Consider the following 19,806-nt stretch of genomic DNA (forward strand, 5'->3'; position numbering starts at 1 on the left):
GGGGGGGGGGGGGCGGGGGGCCGGGGAGTCGGGGGGGGGCCGGGGAGTCGGGGGGGGAGGGGGCCGGGGGGGGGCGGGGGGGGCTGGGGAGGCGGGGGGGGAGGGGGCCGGGGGAGGCGGGGGGGAGGGGGCCGGGGGGGCGGGGGCCGGGGGAGGCGGGGGCCGGGGGAGGCGGGGGGCCGGGGGGCGGGGGCCCTCCCTCCCAACTCAGCAGCGCCCCCTCCCCGCCCGGGCAGGCGGCCCCGCCCCTTCTCTCCCCAGTGCGGGGCGGGGGGCGGCGGCCTGGAAGACTCGGGGACCCCCCGGGCCCCCGCGGCCCCGCCCGCCGGGCTCCGCCCCGCAAGGCCTCCCCGGGGCTCGAGGGCGGCGGCTCCGGGCCGTGAGCAACCCCCGGCCCCGGCCCCGGCCCCCGGCCCTGCCCCCGCCCTGCCCCCGCCCGGCCCCCTGCCCCCGGCCCTGCCCGGCGGGCACCGGCTCGTCCTCGCGCGCGGGCGCCGCTGCCCAGCCCGGGGCCACGTCGGGGCGGGGCGGGCCCTTGCTCCGGGCACGTGGCAAGCCGGGCCGGGCTCCGGGCCGCGCGGGGGGCGGCTGTGTCCGCCAGGTGGCGCCCGAGCACCGGGGAGGCGCCGCGGCCTCTCCCTCCGGGCGGCCCGGGATGCGGGGCCTGAGCCTGCCCGGAGCGGGGAGCCGGCGGGGCGCGGGCGCGGGCGCGGGGCGCGGGGCGCGGGGCGGGGAGCCGGCGGGGCGCGGGGCGCGGGCGCGGGGCGCGGGGCGGGGCGCGGGGCGCGGGCGCGGGGCGCGGGGCGCGGGCGCGGGGCGCGGGGCGCGGGGCGCGGGCCGGGCAAGGCTTCGCCGGCTGCAGCGCCCCCGGCCCCGGCCCCGGCCCCCCGCCTCCTGGGCGGCGGCTCCCCACTTAGGGGCCAGGCACCCCGGCCCACCCGCCTTCCCCACAGCCCCCCAAGCGGGCGCCCCTCGGCCGTGCTCCAGGACGGGCTGGTGAGGGTGACCCCCTGCCCCCGGCCCTGCCCGAGGCCCCCGGGGGCGCTGGCAGCTGCCGTACTGAGGAGCGTCGCGGTGCCAGGGCTGCCCCTTCCCCTGGCACTCCCTCGGCCACGTCAGGGTAACGGGGCTGGAACTCTGGTCCAGCCCCCGGGCAGCGGTGCCCTCCGTCGGAGCCTGGGACGGGCCCCTGGGGTGACCCCGGGGGCCCGAGGTCCTCGGCCACAAGCCTTGCTGCTTCTGCCAGGGAAACAGTCCGGGGCAGAGGGTGGGCCTAGCCAGGTGGAGCGCGGGCAGGGAGCGGGCAGGCCGGGCAAGGAGACTCTTCCCAGAGACTCCCCGAGCGCCAGCCGGCCAGCAGTGAATGGGGCGGCGCCGGGTGGCAGCACCCCGTTAGTGCTGCACAGCTTGGAGATCACCTCGGAGGGCAGGTGCTGACTTGGGGAGGACTGGGAAGACTGCCACAGCAGCAAGTAGGAGGGAGGATTTGATTGGGACTTGACGTCAGGGAAATCAGGATTCAGAGCAAAGAGAAGAGAACATTCCAGTGGAGGGGCCGGCCAGAGAGAAGGCCTAGAGTGCCCAGAAATGCAGGGTCTTGTCTGAGGAACAGCTAGGAGGTCCTTGTCATTGGATCAGAAATGAGGTATAAGAAGACTGGAAAGGAAGGATGGAGGTCACGCAGGGTGCTGGATGTGAAACAGAGCATTTTGTACTTGTTCCTGGGGGCAGGAGGGAGTCACAGCAGTTTATTTGAGGAAGGAGCGGTTAGGGGCTGGGGGATTGGTTGACATGATCTGAATGGAGCATAGATTGGAGTAGGGAGAAACTTGAGGTGGTCAGGTCCCCAGAAGTTAGTGCAGTAGTCCAGGAATGAAGTACTGTGGGCCTACACCAGGATGGAGACCATGTCAGAGGAGAGAAGGGGAGGGGGGGGGCAGGTGCCGGTGCCGCAAAGGTGAAATTGCCAGACCTCGGGGTTTGAGAGCGAAGATCTGCGGTGACTCCTGCTTGTGAACCTTGGTTCCCTATGTGTATAAAATGGCAACAACAATACTTCTGTTACATCCTTCATAAGAAGGTTGTTGGAAAGGCGCTTTGCAAAGCTTAGAGAAGCTAATAGATAGAAGGGATTTGCTTTAGCTCATCTCCTATGTCTCTTCCAATGCTAAATTATGACAAGGATGGCATGGTCCATGCCATCTAGGTTCATTCCATGTTCCATGATCTTATTTCCTTAAGTTGTAACTTCTCCTTGTTGGGCTCATTCTCAGAGTGGTGACTTGGCATTGTGGGGAGTGCCAGGAACCACCTGGATCAGATCTCCCCTCATCTCTAGCATTGACTTGTTAGATGGGAAAGTGTCTCAACGTCTCAGAACCTCCATTTTCTTGTGCATGAAATGAAATAGGTACCGAGGTACCTTTTCCAACAGCTTGTTGTAAGGCTCAAATGCATTATACTTAGCAACTCTTATGGAGACATAGAAATACCAACTATTGTTATTTTTACTCTTAACAGCGTTTCAGAGGTGGTGGAAGATTTTTGTGGAATGAGAATTAACAAGAGAGAACCTCCTTTCCTCATTAAATTTGAAATGAGAAGACCTTTATTTTGTGTGTTGATTTTCCTTTATACCACTGACCTAAATGTATAGACCCAGTATCAGTTAACTCTTTTCTGCTTTCCAATAGCTATGATTCTATTCAGACACTGAGCCTTTGCTTTGATTTTATCTAATGTCCATGTTAGCCCAACTACATTTATACCATCTGTAAATCCTGACTTGGGCACATGAACTATGGAAACTGATAATGGCAAGAAACCAAAGTTTTACTATTCAACTGAGATGTATCTTCTGTTCCACTAAATTTATTTCTGAAGGTATAATAGAAAAGTGAATTTTTCCATAACTGTTTTTTTCATTTTTCTTTCATTCCCTTTAAATCCTTCAGCTTAGATTTAGTATTTTATTGCTCACTTTGGAGTTATCATTTGACCACATCTTGCTGCCCTTCTATGGTATAGCCACAAACTGAGATTATGCTTTCCTGTGACTAGAAATGCAGTGTTTTTGTTTGATTGTTTGTTTTGCTGCAGAGTCCCTTAAAGATAAGACTGAAGCCAGAAGGGATACCTATGGCACAATGGCCCATCCTCACACACTGGGCCATAGGACATAAGTATGCATTAGCATTTCCTAAAATGTTTCCAAGTTAAAATCATCTGAGAGCAAGGTATCTGGGCCAAGTCATCCCAGTTCATCTCCTGCTTTAGAATGTCTCTGCTAAGTTACCATTGAGTATTTTGCCTCCACCCCTTTCAGGAAGGTCCACTTGAACAGTTTTCATGGTTTACAGAACTAGTCCAGGGCACTGTGGACTCTGTTGCCCAAAATCCCTTAGACTAGGTCTCACATGAGAGGTCACTGGCTCAATTTGATTTCAGGAAAGAGGTTTGTCTGTGCAGACAAATTTCTACATATTTTCTTAGGCCAGAAAAAGAAAATTAGAAACTCAATGGATTTGATGCTTTTTTCCTGAGCCACCTGGAAACATAGAGCCAAATGCAGTTCCCCTATAATCTCCTTGGTTCCTCTCCACTGCCTGCTAGCATCTCCTCATATGCTTCCTTCTGAGTTTCTGATTTGTTTGGGGCCCTAATTATTCAATTTTGCATTTTGTCTAATTGTATAAACTGAATCTTAACTTTTGGTCATTGGCAAGCATAAAGCTTCAATGAATAAATAAAAATATGACGTGTGTCCTTTGACTGGAAATTCTAAGACGGCCTCATTTGAACATTGCCTAACTTCCTTTGTGTCCCCATTGCCGAGACCCCATGGATGGTGTTGTGGCTCTATTTGATTTGAACACATGAATAAATATCTGCACACAGTTGAGATGAGAAGAGATCCTGATGGCGAGTAAATGGAGTTGGTCTGTTATTTAATGAACTCAAACATTTGTTTTCACATCAGAAATGTTGCCTACCTGTTCTCTCTTTTCTCCGGCTTCCTCTGGCAGTTGTGCCGGGAAGCAGATGCTGTGTTCCGGTCTGTCCCCGTCACTGCTGCTTTGTCTGTTTTGGCTGGGTTTAGTTTGTCTTCTTTCCCAGAGGAAGGCCTGCTGTTTGGTACACCTGTTAGCTGTACGAAACAGGTGGCTAGCCGGATGGGCTTTTTCACCTGCAACATTTTCCTTTAGAATCAACCTGAGTTTCATCGCCTGACTGTTTGAAGCAATACAGCCCAAAGTAATTCTAGGGACACTTTCTTTCTAGTGGGCAGATAGCCAGAAAAGGAACCTTGAGCCAAACTTCTCTATTCCCACTCTCTTGGAGGATTGTACATCGTAATTCTGGGAAGTAGAGACCTAGGTCACAGCTAATATAGTCATCTAAGTTGCTTTATTTTGTTGTTTTGTTTTGTATTTTGGCATTTTATTTGTGTTCTGGGGATAGCTTCTCAGTCGCAGGAGAAGGTGGGCTGGTTTAAGTGCTTTGTAGGCCTGTAAAATAGTTGTGCTTATTTGCAGGGCTGCTTCATTTGGTAAGAGGTTTGAATGTCCTATAACTTCAATTCTCGATTTCATAAATACAAATTCTTTAAATGCCCAACTTCTGGACTTATTTCAAGGATCTCACTATTAAACAGGATTTGGAGTATCTGGACAGTGAGGGAGGTGATCTGGAAAGAAAAAGAGGGCTATTGATGCAGATAAATATCAGGACATATTGGCACATGAATAATAATACACTCTCATTTCATGACATTGGTGTGGGCTTGGAAAGCTGGGCATGATAACCAAGCTTTGTTAATGTGTAAAGTGTCTCAAGACCTTTTAGAAGAAGTAAAGACAGAGCACTATGATGAATGGGAGTAGGAGCTCAGGGTTCCAGATTCATCCCTGCTAACTGGCCATGCAGTCCCCCCCACCCATAAAACAGACCATTTTTAGATATTGCTTTAGAGGAGTTCTAACATCTTCCATCCATCTCTTAAAATTCTGCAATTCTGCAACTATAAATTGAAGTGTTTATGTTACTGAGCAGGACTGAAAAGATAATTTTTGTTGAAGACTCATGTGGTTTAAATACACTGAGGGAGCTCACTATTTATAGAAAAAACATTGATGAATGAATCTTTTCTGTCCAAGAGCCCTTGGTGTATCTCTCTATGATGGGAAGAATACCTGCTTTGTTCATTTGCATGGAGTTTTCCTGAAGTTTTCCCAGTTGATAGTACATGTCTTTGAAACATCTCAGTTTAGAACTAAAGAATTTTCCTCTTAGAGAGATACACAGAGAGCTGGCACCTTCTTGATACTTACTAATGATCCCCTAAACACCCTGGGGGACCTCAGCAGGTTATTGGACTCCCTGTTAAGGGCACTCCCTGTAATGATGCTGATCACTATCCATCACCTTTCTCCCTCCTGTGCTTCTCTTGTTTGTGGCTTCCCGTGAATCCTCTAAGGCAGGATTGCCGGGTATCTGGAAGAGACTTACCCCCAGATCTAGCACCTAGCCTGTTCCCTGGGTATCCCTTCCTTCTCAATATGACTAGCCCCTCCTTTTTTTTCTGTCATACAAAAAGACCAAACCAAATCACACTCAGGACTCATAGTTTTCTTTGTTCCTCTCCAGCTTCTACAAGGAATTTTTGCAAAAAAAAAAAAAAAAAGCTGGCACTTCTCTGTATAGTCAGCAAAACACATGGCATATTTTCTCTAAAATGCTACTTCACAGGCATTATGGGAACAACTGAGGCAGTGTAAGCCTACTGGAAAGCAATTCATTATTATAGATGGCAGATTGATATTTAATAATTGAGGTGTTTACATTCACCTAGGAATTCTGAAAATATAATATCATTTGAAGACTAGATGAGATTTAAGTAACCAAAATTAATTCCAATAAAAGCATAAAAGCTCCTCACTTGAAAAGGGAAATAATCATCAATTCACTAGAAATTGCTTCCTGAAAGAAGAAAAAAAATTTAAGTACTTGTTTCTTACAATTTATTCAAAACACCTTCCCTCATTCATAATCAGATATCTCTCTGCATAGTAGCCCCTAACAAAATTCTAAAAGAAATTAGCATTAAAAATAAAAGAATTTCCAGAACATTTTTATTTGTCCAAACAAATTATCAATGAAAGTGTTGTTTAACATAAGATTGGTCCTTTGTAAATGACAATCAGGTTTTTTGTTGCAATTATTCTGTGATTCAATAACTTATGTTATTGAATAACAATGTTACCTTTTTTCATTTTTACATACAACAATGTGATTCAATAACTTATGTTATTGAATAACAATGTTATCTTTTTCATTTTATGTATATATATATGCGTGTGTGGTGTGTGTGTGTGTATATAACATTTATATCTTGTATACATGTGCTCTTTGTGTTAGAAATGAAGCTACAATGCAGCTGATTTTGTTCACTCTTGATGTAGTCTTAATTGGCATTTCAAGGTAGTTTTCAGAGCTTAATCAAAACTACAGAAATTTTATCATTCAGTTATTTTTCATTCATGTCCAGTTCTTTATGACCCCATATGGGGTTTTCTTGGCAGAGATACAGAGATGGTTTGTCATTTTCTTATCCAACTCATTTTACAGATGAGGAAACTGAGGCAAATAGATGAAGTGACTTGTCCAAGGTCACTCAGCTAATGTTTGAGATGTGATTTAAATTTAGGAAGTTGGGTCTTCCTGATTTCAGACCAGGTGCTCTATGTGCTATGGTGTCACTTAGCTGTCTATTCAGCAGAAATTAGCCAGTACATAATTCTAATAGAAACCAAAGTCATCATAGAATGTATCAAAATAGATTTTGTCCATCATTGGTGTTTGTTCTCTAAAATTATATTTACTCTTAATCTTTGTCTTTCCCTCCCTAAGTTTCTCTACAGAGGAGGATGGCAATAATTAGAATAATTCACATTTCTGTAGTGTTTTAAGGCTTTCAAAACATTCATCATACTCTGTCTAATGGGTTATTCTCAGAGACCTTAACTGGTGTTTTCTACAATATTCATTCATTTAAACACACACACACACACATTTATTTATTTATTTAAGGCATTGGGGTTCCGTGATTTGCCCAAGGTCACACAGTTAGGCAATTGTTAAGTTTCTGAGGCCAGATTTAACTCAGGACCTCTTGACTTCAGTGGCTCTATCCTCTGAGCCACCTAGCTGCCCCAATTCATTTTTTTCTATTTATTTGGCTATCATAGGGAGGCAGAGGAACTGGCTTCAAATCCTGACTCTAATACTACCTGTGTGATCCTGGGCAAGTCACTTAACTGTTGTGGGCCTCAGTTTACCCATCTATAAAGTTAGGGGTATGGACTTGATGGAGTCTGAAACCTCAGTTGTATCCATTTTAGAGATGAGGTTTATTGACATGACCAAAGAGGTCTAATAATTAGTCATCATGCTTCAGCACATGCCTTCTGAGGGTTTGCTACATGTGGGCCTCTTTACTAGACACAGGGCAAGCAAAGAGATCCAAGATACCCCTACTGTCTTTAGACAACTCACAATAAAAGCATCCACCAGGTTCTTAGTTTGTCTCCCCCACTCCCCACCTCCAACAAATGATAGTTTATTTGTATTTCTTTTAAAAACATTTGATCACTAACTAAAACTGGTGGCATAGATGCAGTCTGAGGGAAGGAGTCATTTTTTCTAATTTTTTTTCTTGTTTTCTTTTATTTTCAAAGTAACAAATACTTTCTTTTTTAGTCCTACATTGTTTCTACTCTTAGTTTTGGCTCATCTCTCTCTCTCTCTCTCTCTCTCTCTCTCTCTCTCTCTCTCTCTCTCTCTCACACACACACACACACACACACATGTGCGCATAATGGTCCTGGAGGTCCTGGAGTATCATTGAATGCCAGAAATAGAATGGTCTTTAGAGATCTTGGAGCCTGATCCCCCTATTTCACAGATGCAGAAATTGAGATCCAGCAAAGGGGAACAAATTGCCCAAAATCCTACAAGTTCTTGGCAGAATGGGGTCTTGAACCCAGGTCCAGCTCCTCCACGACCCCTCAGCACCACTCTTTAACTTAATCTTTCATCTCCATTTTCACAAATGGCCGTGATTAGACTCTGCACGGGAATGTGATCCCACAGAGAAGACCGAGGCACTCTTCATTATGAAAGGAGGTGAAAGGGCTAGTCAAGCCAATCCCATGGAATAGGAGTGTATGGTCTGGAATTCTTAAGCTGCACTGCCACGCGCTGCCACAGCCCACGTAGTATTACATCTGGTGATAAATGGCCCAGAGACAGGCTGTGGGCTGCCAGCATCCTTATTAATACATATTTGTTCATTCTTTGGGTGCGTGTCAATTAACGAAGAAAGGATGGAATTTTTAAATGTATGATTTATAACATTAATTAGAAAAGATTCTACACTATTTGATTAGTTGCATTGCTCATTTGAATATATTTATACTGATTAATCTCAGTATTGTACCCATGAATATCTGACTATCCCAGATATCTATTTATATATTAATGTATTCCCAGAATTGCTATATTAAATGATTGCCACATCATTAATAACAATGGTAAATATTATTAATTTTAATCATTGAATAGCCTGGTAGATATCAAACCTGATTATTCCACTCAGTGTTGAAAAAAAAGCATGAAGTAGTTTAGGAGATTCTAAAAGGAATATATTACCTTTAAATTAAGTTGATTAATATTACATGTTTACTCACAATTTTTTCACAGATTAATAGAGAAGTAATTTGCATTGCCATTATTTATTTCAAGGTTTTGTATAGTTAATTAACATTCTTGCATTCTATCTATTATCTTACTTCTATATTATATATGGTGACATATTGTTTCTCACCCTCACTATCCAGATCCACATCCTGTTTTATCATTTTCTTCATTTCTCCATAAAAACTATTTTAGTATCTATAGACATCATGCTTCATCTGTAAATATAGAAATGGGAAAATTTATGAATTTTATTAATTACAATGATGTTGTCTTTTCAAAGACAGCAAACAAGTCTAACATGGGTTATCACTGTTTCTGGAGTATTTCAAATGAATGTTTCGGCTTTGATATAAAGCAGTTGCTACTTGATTGGTGAATGCATCCTGTATCTTAAGAGTTTCAACTGACAATTACTCTTAGTCATTAGGGTTAATTACTGTCTCAGTAAGGCAAAAGAGGTTGTCAAAGGCACTTTTATATGTGATCTCCATCCTAAGTGTTGCCCCTTCCTAGGGAAGACATTCTTAACTCCTGTTTTCAACATCCCACTCTGCAAAACCAGGGCCAGACTGTGTTTTTTTTTTTGAAGGGTATACATCATTCTTCCACATCTCCCCCATTCTGCCCAAACTATAGGTTCATCTCATCATAGAAAGTATCAATGAGCAAATGTCAATATATATTATTATTTCCATTTGAGAGAAAACACAAGCTCTTCTTGGCTGGGTCTTCATTTTTCTTTATTTGGAAAACTGGTTCTTTTTAAACTTAAAACATCAGACTTTATAGTCTCCATGTTCAATTTAATTTTGTTAATTTATACCTAGATTTCCCAGCAATCTCAATGATTCTGAATTATGCCTCTGTTATTTCTTTGATAGCTAACAGTAACCTCTTTTTTTCCTTTATGTTCCTTTCTGGGAATCATTTTTAAAAATAATTTTTATTAACAGCTTTAGTTTTGAATCAACCAAACTTTCCCCATACAAGATCCTTTATAACCACAAAAAATGTTACTATAATTATTTGAGGTTGTATGGGGCTTTTCTCTTTTGTCAGTGACTTCTTTGGGACCTATGTCTAGCAACAGAATCTCTTTACTTCCATAATTCCAAGTTGCTTTCCACAGTGGCTATACCAGCAGAACATTAGTGTGTCTTCTCTCATTGACCACTTCCATCTTTGATCATCTTTGTCTTTTTGTAGCCCTGTGAAAAGCTCAGGGTTGTTTTGATTTGCATTTCTCTTATTATTAGTGACTGGAGCATTGGTTTCAATTCTATCAAGAACTACTTTTTAAGAGGTGATTGACAAACTGTTATCTGTTCAATGGAGGACAAGAGGTGTTGGGGTATGACGTTCTAATGGCTGAAAGAACTGATGTGATATTTAAATTGGAGAGAAGAGGAGAGGAGCAGAAGGGAGGTGACTTATGACTAGTAAGAAAGGGCTATCAAGGAGAAAAAGTCAATTTTCTGCTGCAGGAGCAGGACAGAAGAGCAATAGTCAGAGAACTCCATCAATCAACAGCCATTTAGTTAGTTCCCATCCTGTGCCAAGCATCATACAGGATCTAGACTCAAACTTAGAGAAGCTTCTCTCATCCACAACTGTTCAACAACAGAGGAGGTCGGGAACTTCCTAATCTTCAGACATTTGGAGATCTCAGAGAAACTGGTCCTTTGCTGCCATGCTCAACCCTTGTTAGACCCTGTCTCTAATCCCTGTGAAAGTCTGAAATTACAAAATCTTCCCAATGATATCACTATTGCCACCTCTGAATAGCAAGATGTTTTATATTAAGAAATGACTTGGTATCTTTTATAAGGTTTTCAGGCATTCTGATTAATGGACTATAAACCCCTTGTAGACAAGGACTGTTTTTGTTTTATCTCTGTATCTATAGCAACATGCATATTCAATAAATGCTTATTTAAAATTGTCAAAAAAGTTACCAGATAAGGAAACAGAAATCCAAACACTCAATTGATTGTCCAGGTTGGTCACATAACTAAGAAGTGTCTAAGGCAGGATTTGACTTCCAGTCAATGCACTGTGCTATGCTACATACAGAAGGCCATCAGTAAATGCTTATTGTATTTTGTCAAGTTTTCTAACAATTTTGAGTACACAAGTATGAGTAGTAGAGTTCAGGTTTATGTTTTGAGGTTATGAGTCAAACCTGAATAACATGATGGTGTTCAAAGAATTTCTGTTTATATGCAGATTGGATTCAATGACCTCTGACTTTTCTTACAACTCTGAGATTCTGAGTCACATTTAGGTGTCATATTGGCATTTTGAGAAGAAATAGTTAATATATTTTTTTCTTTAAGAAAGATAATTTTGACTTCATTTGTAAAGATTTGAGAAAGCATATGCATTTTACCTATGGCAAATTAGAGGATTGAGAAACATAGTAATCCAAATACTGCCCTGAGAGTAACCTGATAATTCAGAATAAGAAGTCTTTCATGGGTGGATATACCTTTTCTTGCACTATGTCATATACTCTCTGTTTCAGACTTAGCATTTTTTGTCCAGGATTTTTCACCAAGATCTGGAATTGACTCCCTCCTACCTCCCTTTGGAGTAAATCTGAGACCTCAGGCTAATTAACGTTCTGGGGTTGGGATCAATACTGGGTGATGGGAGTATTGAACAAGATCTCAAAGGGAAGAAACACATATAAACACAAAGTTTTGTACTTGAGTTTAAACAAGTCGCTTCACAGCTACAGGATAGGGGGCAATGATTATAGAATCATTTGTTTAAAAAATAAAGACCTGGGGAGTTTTACTGGAATGCAAACTCAGTAGGAGTCATCTGAGTGATGTGGCAACCCCTTGAAGCTAATGGAATCTAGACAGGGCTGTTCTGATGAATGGTTAATGACCAGCTGTACCTAAGTTTCATCTGCTTTATCAACATATTCTCTCTAATTTTCCAGAGTCTAGAAAATCAAGAAGACAATCAATCAAGCCCTGATTTATAGCCTTTATAGATCTCCAAGGTGTAAATGCTCACAATGAAAATTTCATAATCATCTCTCTTGGAATGGCTTTCAGAAATAGTATTCAAAAATAAAGGAGAAAACACAATCAGAAAAACAAGGAATTATTTCCATGAAGCTTCTCAAATAAATAACATTCAGTAGCATTTTTCTAGAAGAAAGAATTCAACAAAACATTTTAAATTTTAATTTAATTGTAACCTTTTTGTTGAAGTGACAATCATCATGATTATGTAACTGCATCTTCCTCTGAGTTCCAAGAATGGAGGCAGAGACCATTCTGAGATGGCTAATTTTCAGTCTTTTAATTTTTAAATGCTGCCTTTTAGGTGATTCCAATTCTTCAGAATCCACAATTCTGAAAAATAGCTTGTAACCTTCACCATCACTTGAAGAATATAAGTTTATGCATCTCTCAGATAACACCTTTGTGCTGCTTTTCTTGTACAGTTCTTGGGTATGGTAACCTACTCTGGTTGGCCTTGAGCCTTTCTCTCCATTAGTTTTTGCATCATCCTCAACTTTTAATCTTGACAAAAATTATACCCCCCCCCATTATGGGATATTCTTCCCAAGGACAGAGTAAACACAGAAGTAAGATTCCTACAAAGTATGAAGAACTCCAGGTGCCTCCTTTTGTAGACAATGTGCTGATGGCACAAGCTTTTTTGAACTCTGCAAAAATAGCCAAATAAGATCCATTTTAATAATTATCTCTCTTGAGTCCTTCAAGCTTACCCCTGGATCTTTTTGTTGGTCATTTTTCAGTTGTGTCCAACTCTTCTTTGACTTCATTTGAGTTTTTCTTGGCAAAAATATTGAAGTGCTTTGTCATTCCTTCTCTGGATCATTTTACATATGAGGAAACCAAGGTAAACAGAGTTAAGTGACTTTTCCAAGATCACACAACTAGTTAGTGGCTGGGGACAGATTTGAACTCAGAAAGATGAATCTTCCTGACTGCAGGCTCAGCACCCTATCTTCTGTGCCATCTATGGTCCTAGGGCTACATTAATAGGCCTAAGTTCCAGGAATAAGATGACCGGTTGAGACCCCATCTGCAGTATTGTGTTCATTTTTGAACACCTCAGATTATCTAAGTCCAAATTGATAAACCATAGGCTAAGCCCTGGAGTTGGAAAGACCTGATTTCAAGTCTCACCTCTGACCATAGGGATGACTAGATAAGTCACTCAACCTTTCAGTGACCCAGGAAATTCTAAGACTTTGAATGGCAGAGAAGGTACCAACTTGCACTGATAACACTATCCCTACTGATAAACTGGAGGAACTCTAGAGGGAGGCAACCAAGATAGGGAGAAGAATCTTGAGTCCATGCCAAATAAGGATTGGTTGAAAGAACTTGGGATGTTAAGCCTGGAGATGAGAGAACTCATAATCAGGGGAGACATTGCAAGTGTTTTCAGGAATCTGAAGGGCTGTCCTGTGACAGGGATTAACCATGTTCTGATGGCCCCTGAGGGCAGAAGGAGGAGTGATTGACAGATACTCCAAAGAAACATGGAACAGATGGAAATTTTGCCTAGTGTGTATATCATGGTCTTTCTCCATTTTAGTTTGCTTTGCAAACAAAGTTCTTCAGCAGGATAGAATTGCAAGATTAGTATTTGACAAGGTAAATTCTATACACGAAACTGCAGAGAATTTAAAATGTCCACTTGAAAAAAATTCTGAAATGTGGTATTTGAGGTTAGAGAAGATGGGAGGGCAGGGGTGGACACAGTTCTAACCTTTTTGCATAGTGGATTGAGAAATCAATACAAGAAGAAAAATCATTCAACAGCCCCCAGAATCTCAGAATTAGAAGGCACTCCCTGAGTCATCCAGACCAACCTGTTACTGAGTAAGACTGTCATGAAAAGCCTACCAAAGAGGTGATTAAGCCAGCTTCTGGGAGAATATCTCCTTGAATAAAGAAGGAGCCAGGGATCCTAGAATCCAAGACAGACCATTCCACTTTGAAATAGTTCTCATAGGAAGCCTTTTTTTCTGTCATTCAGTCTAAATCTGCCTCTGCAACTTCTGTACAAGGCTCCTGGTCCTGTGCTTTGGGCAGAATGCTTTTAGTACATCAATAGGTGAGGCATTTTAAAAATTTAGATCTTTTGTTGGGTCTGCAGTCCTGTTGATGGAGATGCACAACTCACAGTCCATCCATATGTTTCCATCTTAGGTCTTGGCCTTATTTCTCTTAGAGATCTCCAGAGGGGCTTCATCCAATGAATCCAGGCCTTCCTCTAGTCCCCTTATCTTCTGTGTGTACAGGAGAGCACACTCTTCATCTTTCCGTGATACCTGTCAGCCTATCTTCTTTCGTAGTTATACATCTCTGAGAAGATACCTTTGTGCTGCCTTTCTTGTACAGTTCTTGGTTTTAGCAGCCTCCTTTGGCCAACCTTAGGTCTTTCTCTCCATTGCCTATTGTATCATCTTTAACTTTTGCCAAAGATTGTGCTCTACCATCAAGGGGCATTCTTCCAAAAGACAAAGACCACATAGAAGTGAGCTTTCCTCCAAAGGGTCAAGAACTCCAGGTGTTCCCCCTCTTGGATGATGCTATGCTGATTTCATCATCGCTCAAGTGGCCTCATTATCCATAATGGAAAAACCAAATGAGTTCTGAATGCCTATTGTCCAGGCAATGGGATAGAAAAGCCACAAAGTGAGTCCATCAGCACTGACTCAGAGGGGGCTGAACTAACTTTGGGGAAATTGGCACTTATGATGACCCCATACTTTTTCCTGAAACAAAAACTCATCTTTATTCAACTCATATTCTTCAAGTGATTATGAAGGCTAAAAGTTATTGTTTCAGAATCTTAGTTTCTGTAAAATTGGAATTTCCCAAATGGCAGTGTTTAAAATTAAAAGACTGAAAATCAAACATCTCAGAATGGTCTCTGCCACCATTCTTGGAACTTAGAGAAATTCATGGTTATATAATAATTGTCATTTCAAGAAAAAGGATTAAATTAAAATTTAAAACTTTTTGGTTGAATTCTTTCTTCTGGTAAAATGCTACTGAATGTTCTGTATTTGAAAAGTTTCATGGAAATAATTTCCTGCTTTTTCTGATTGGCTTTTCTCCTTTATTTTTGAGTACTATTTCTGAAAGCCAAGCTCATTATGGGAGACATAGTTACAGTGTGCAAAGGATAGACACATTGCTCCATTTGTTCAAACTGTGTTTTTTAATTGGGCTTTTTATTTATAAATGAATAGTGTAACAGAGTAATTATTTTGCCTTAATCCTAACACTCAGTACTGTAGGTGCAGCGTTTTTGTCTCTTTTATGATACTCTGCACAAATGGAATGACTTTGTAATAAAAGAATCCTTTCGTACTCAACAGTACACCATTTGTACCATGTTTTGATTACATTTTATATACTGTACCATTTTCTACATACTTATTGGCACCATTGAGATTCAAAAGGGAAACCCTATTTAACCAAACAAAATTGATTGCATTCTGATAAAATATAATTTCTTAGCCTCAATAAAAGGGTTTCGAACAATACTTAAGGAAATTTGGTTTTTCCAGAAACCCTTTTATTCTAAGAGAATACTGTTGAATGGTCCATAATCTCTGAATGTTTCCTAGTCACCCATTCAACTTTTCACTGAAAAGTATTCGCAATGTATTTTTAAGTCGCTCCTATGTTCCATGGACCACCCACTCAGCTATTGAGAGTTCTTAAGAAGAAAGAGAAAGAGAAAAAAATCCCACATTCTTCTTAAAGTTTCTTGTCCTGGGATCTAAATTTGAAATCACCATGTCATTCCTTTTTGCAGGGACAGTGGCGAAATGGTATATTCAATGGCCAAGGCCTCATGATTCATTGCTCTGGCATCATCTACGATGGCCTATGGATCAATGGCTATCCGGCAAGTATGTCATTTATTTTGTTTTTCATTTATTAAATAGATTCAGGGGATTGCTTGGGATGTCTCTCTCTCAATTAATATGGCTTATTGGTTGTGTTCACATTTCTGTGTGACCCTGTTCTAAATTAGCCTGATGGGCGTAGATTTGGAGCTCATGCCAGTAGTTCTTAGATTAAGTGGGCATTCAGGGGAGTGGGGGAAGAAGAGACTAGTCCTAGAATTAAATTAGATGAAGAACACTAATGGAATGGGAAAAGGGATTCTCAGTTCTTTTTTTTGGAAAAGCAGTTGGCTAATTTCACTTTAAAATAGGAGCATGTTACAGCCCAGGTTCAAATCTCTGTCCAAATGAGATGTGACCTGCCTATTTGCAGTCTGGCCAACACATGGAGGAGAGAATAATTCTGGAAATAAGCAGCTTGGATCACAGTTGGATGGCCAGGCTCCGTGGATTACAGTACAAACTAGTCCGACTTGTCCTGTAGCATTTTCGCTATGAATTAGCTTCATCTCCATGTTCTTGAATGCCCTCCTGCTTTTTCTTTCAACTATTTTATTAGAGCAAAATGTTTAAGAACAGTGAGAGAGGTAGAAAAACCTGCGATATGAAACGTAGTTAAAATGCTAACAGCTTGAGAAATTTTGTTCCAGTCCAAGCCCCTAGCCATTTTCAATGGGGCCTGCTATAAGGAAGCAGGAGGGGAGGGCTCCCATGGGGGGGGTGCGGAAGTCAGGAGAGGTGAGAGGAGAACCCCACCTGTAGTAGGCTCTCAGTTTCTCCCTCCTTGCTGCTAAATAGAACAACAGCCCAAAGGCAGGCCCCAGCACACTCCTCCTCAGCTCTGGGCAAAGAGGCCTCACTAATCTTTGGTATCGAGCACCACATATAGAATGCTGGGTAGCAAAGTCAGGTGTTCTACAGGACTCAAAGGGAAAATATCTACAACTAGTAATATGTTTAGGCAGTGTTTTGACTTCTTTTATATCAGCTCAACCCAAAGAGGAACAGTGAATATCTTTCTAATTTCTTCCAAAAAATGTTTTTTAATTATATTTATACACATCCTGAGTATGTTCAAGTAGGTTAACCCCTAGATATTTTTATGCATTGAGTATTCTTATATTTACTTTTTGAAAATTTGATTAAAAATTTTTAATCAATAAAAATCTGCTTTCTCTTCCTTCTACCTCCTCTTCCTTCCACCAAGAAAAACAACAACAAAATTTCTGTTACAGCATGTATAATCAAACAAAACAAATTATCTCATTATTTGTGTTCAAATTTATGTCTCAATCTGCATTGAGGGGTTCATCAATTCTTAGTTAGGAGTTATATCTACAGTACGGACTATGGGATATATTATGAAAAAGTAACGTTAGGTGATACAGTGAGTAGAACACCAGACCTGAAGACAGGGATACCTGAGTTCAAATCCAGTATCAGACACTTCCTAGCTGTGTGACCCTAAAGTAAGTCAATCAACTGTTTGCCTCAGTTTCTTCATCTGCAAAATAAGGAGCAGGAAATGGCAAACCACTTTAGTATCTTTGCCAAGAAAATCCCAAATGGGATCATGAAGATTCAGGCAGAACTGAAATGATTGAATATCAAAGTACTAAAGATAGTGGGTTTCAGAATTAAGAGATCTAATCTTTCTATAAATAATATTAAGAACCTTTTATATACTTGAAGGTAAGAATAGTATTAATTGTCTGACAGTGTCTTAGAAATCACAGAATCGGAATCACCAAGTCTCACAGCTGGAAGGAAAGGAAGGAAGAGAGGAAGGGAAGGAAAGAAGAAAGGGAGGAAGGGAAGAAGGGAGGGAGGAAGGGAAGGAAGGAAGGGAGGGAGGGAGGGAGGGAGGGAGGAGGGAGGAAGGAAGGATGGAGGTTGGGGGGAGGGAGGGAGGAAGAGAGGGAGGATTTATTAAATACTCTGTGTTCCAGTCACTAAGTAATGAAGATACAAATACAAGAAAAAAAAGAGAGTCCCTGCCTTCAAGGAGCTTACATTCTCAAGAGGGAAGATAACACACACAGGGAGGGTCTAGGTTGGGAACAGAACCCTCAAGGGAATGAAGGCTGGTTCTGACCCCTCCCCAAGAGGAAATTCACTAATGGCAGATGGGGTGGACCTTCCAGAGGGATATTCCAGGTCGAGAAGGCTGCAGGGATGAGCAGGTCCTGAGCAAGTAGATCTCAGGCACTGAGCAGGAGACAGCAGGGATACATGGTTTTGAATTCCTCCAGGTCAGGAACAGGGCCAGAAGAAGAACATAGAGCCCCATATTTGAACTAATATCACTTCTTGCAACATATTCAACAAATGATGACGCAACCTTTGCTTGCAGACGTCCAGTCAGGGAAAGCCTGTCATCTCGAGGCCACTGATGATTAGTGGCACATCCAATAGTCATTTGTATTCTTAGAGCCTCCAACAGCTTATACATGATTGTTAAGATACAGGTCATAGAACATATTGTTATGACTGCACATCTATAATTTATATCAGATTGCTGGCCACCTTGGGGAGAGGGGAGTGGAGGGAAGGAGAAAGAAAAATGTGGAACTCAAAATCTTATAAAAAAAAGAATGTTGGGGCAGCTAGGTGGCGCAGTGGATAGAGCACTGGCCTTGGAGTCAGGAGTACCTGAGTTCAATTCCGGCCTCAGACACTTAATAATTACCTAGCCATGTGGCCTTGAGCAAGTCACTTAACCCCATTGCCTTGCAAAAACTAAAAAAAAAAAAAAAAAAAGAATGTTGAAAACTATCTTTATATGTAATTAGAAAAAAATAAAAATACTATTCACAAAAAATATGGTTTTAGAATTGGAATCAATACTGAAGGGTATCCTGTCCAACCCCCTTCATTTATTGATGAAGAAATTAAGAGGCTCAAACAGTGACCCTGTGGTCATATAGTTAGTAAATGGCAGAGATAGAATTTGAACTCAGATTTTTCTGACTTTTAAGCCCACACTCTAAAATGCCAATGAGGTTGAAAATACAGTAATTACCCCCATTTTGCAGATGAGGAAATGGGAAACACCAAATAGATTCAATTTCTTCTAATAAAAAAAAAGAGGGAGACAGCACCAGCCTTGGAATCAGCAGGACCTGAGTTCAAATTTGACCTCAGACACTTAACCCTCTGTGTGATCCTGAGCTAGTCATTTAACCTTGATTGCCTCCAAATAAAGGAAAAAAACCCTCTGATCCTTTAATCCATTTAGATGGCAAGCTTCAAAGGTACCACAGAAAGAAAACACATGCTAGAAACAAAACAAAGGAAATATCACAGTTCTCTGGTCTGCTGAGAGTACCTGCTAATTCTTGCCTTTGGGCAGCTTGTGGCATCGCAGGAGACAACCCTTGCTACAAAGAGAGCTTGGTAATCATCGTGAGTGGCCATAAATCTGAGCTCACTATTACAAATTATTTTACTCATGTTGATGAAACAATCAAAAGAGCTTTGAGCTGCACTCTGTCTTAAGAAACGGCCTAAAGTTGCTGACTCAGATGGAGAAGATGCTATGTCTGAATCTGCTCCAAGTCAGTAAGACATACTAGAATATTCCACTCCAATGGTAAATCTAACTACCTTTCATGCTGTTCACCTTCAGCATTTTCACCATGTATTAAATCAGCAAATCTTTGCAATCTATATTTAATATCAATTCACTTGTATAGTTGAAATGCTATAAAAAACTTTGCTGAACCCAATAAAACAGCATTTTAAAGTCATGGTTTTAATTTTAGAGGTATTAAATTGCTTTAATATACTTAGTGTTAACTATTTTTAAGAAAATTCTTTCCAGGTAATTGTATAGTATCTTACTGGGGAGCAATGCCTTGTTTTTCAATTCTGAAAAGACACTCAAAACTTTGTATATTTCTTAGGAGTTCCTCTGACAGAATTTGGTATTATTCTCAATAAGTTAGGTTAGAGTTGTTATACTTGTTTCATTGAATGGAAATTTTGGCATCATTAGAGGGGTGAAAAATCACTAACATAACTCATTGCTGATGAACTTACAAATCAGTGGACTCTTTTGAAGAAAAATCTGTCAACATGATATATTTCAAGAATAATAACATATAACATTACTCATATCTTTGTCT

At 41.7% G+C, this 19,806-nt stretch overlaps 1 protein-coding gene across 6 annotated transcripts in view; it reads left to right on the forward strand.

Annotated features, from left to right (window-relative positions):
• MORN1 (MORN repeat containing 1) overlaps window positions 1–19,806 on the forward strand; it is a 216,971-nt gene that overhangs the window by 11,601 nt on the left and 185,564 nt on the right. For all 6 annotated transcript variants that reach the window (XM_074218692.1, XM_074218689.1, XM_074218688.1 and 3 more), the window contains exon 7: window positions 15,586–15,682. In XM_074218692.1, the coding sequence (XP_074074793.1) occupies window positions 15,586–15,682 (97 nt within the window). The remainder of the gene's footprint in view (window positions 1–15,585; window positions 15,683–19,806) is intronic.

Source organism: Macrotis lagotis, chromosome 1, assembly GCF_037893015.1.
Source record: "Macrotis lagotis isolate mMagLag1 chromosome 1, bilby.v1.9.chrom.fasta, whole genome shotgun sequence".
NCBI classification, from domain to species: domain Eukaryota; kingdom Metazoa; phylum Chordata; class Mammalia; order Peramelemorphia; family Peramelidae; genus Macrotis; species Macrotis lagotis.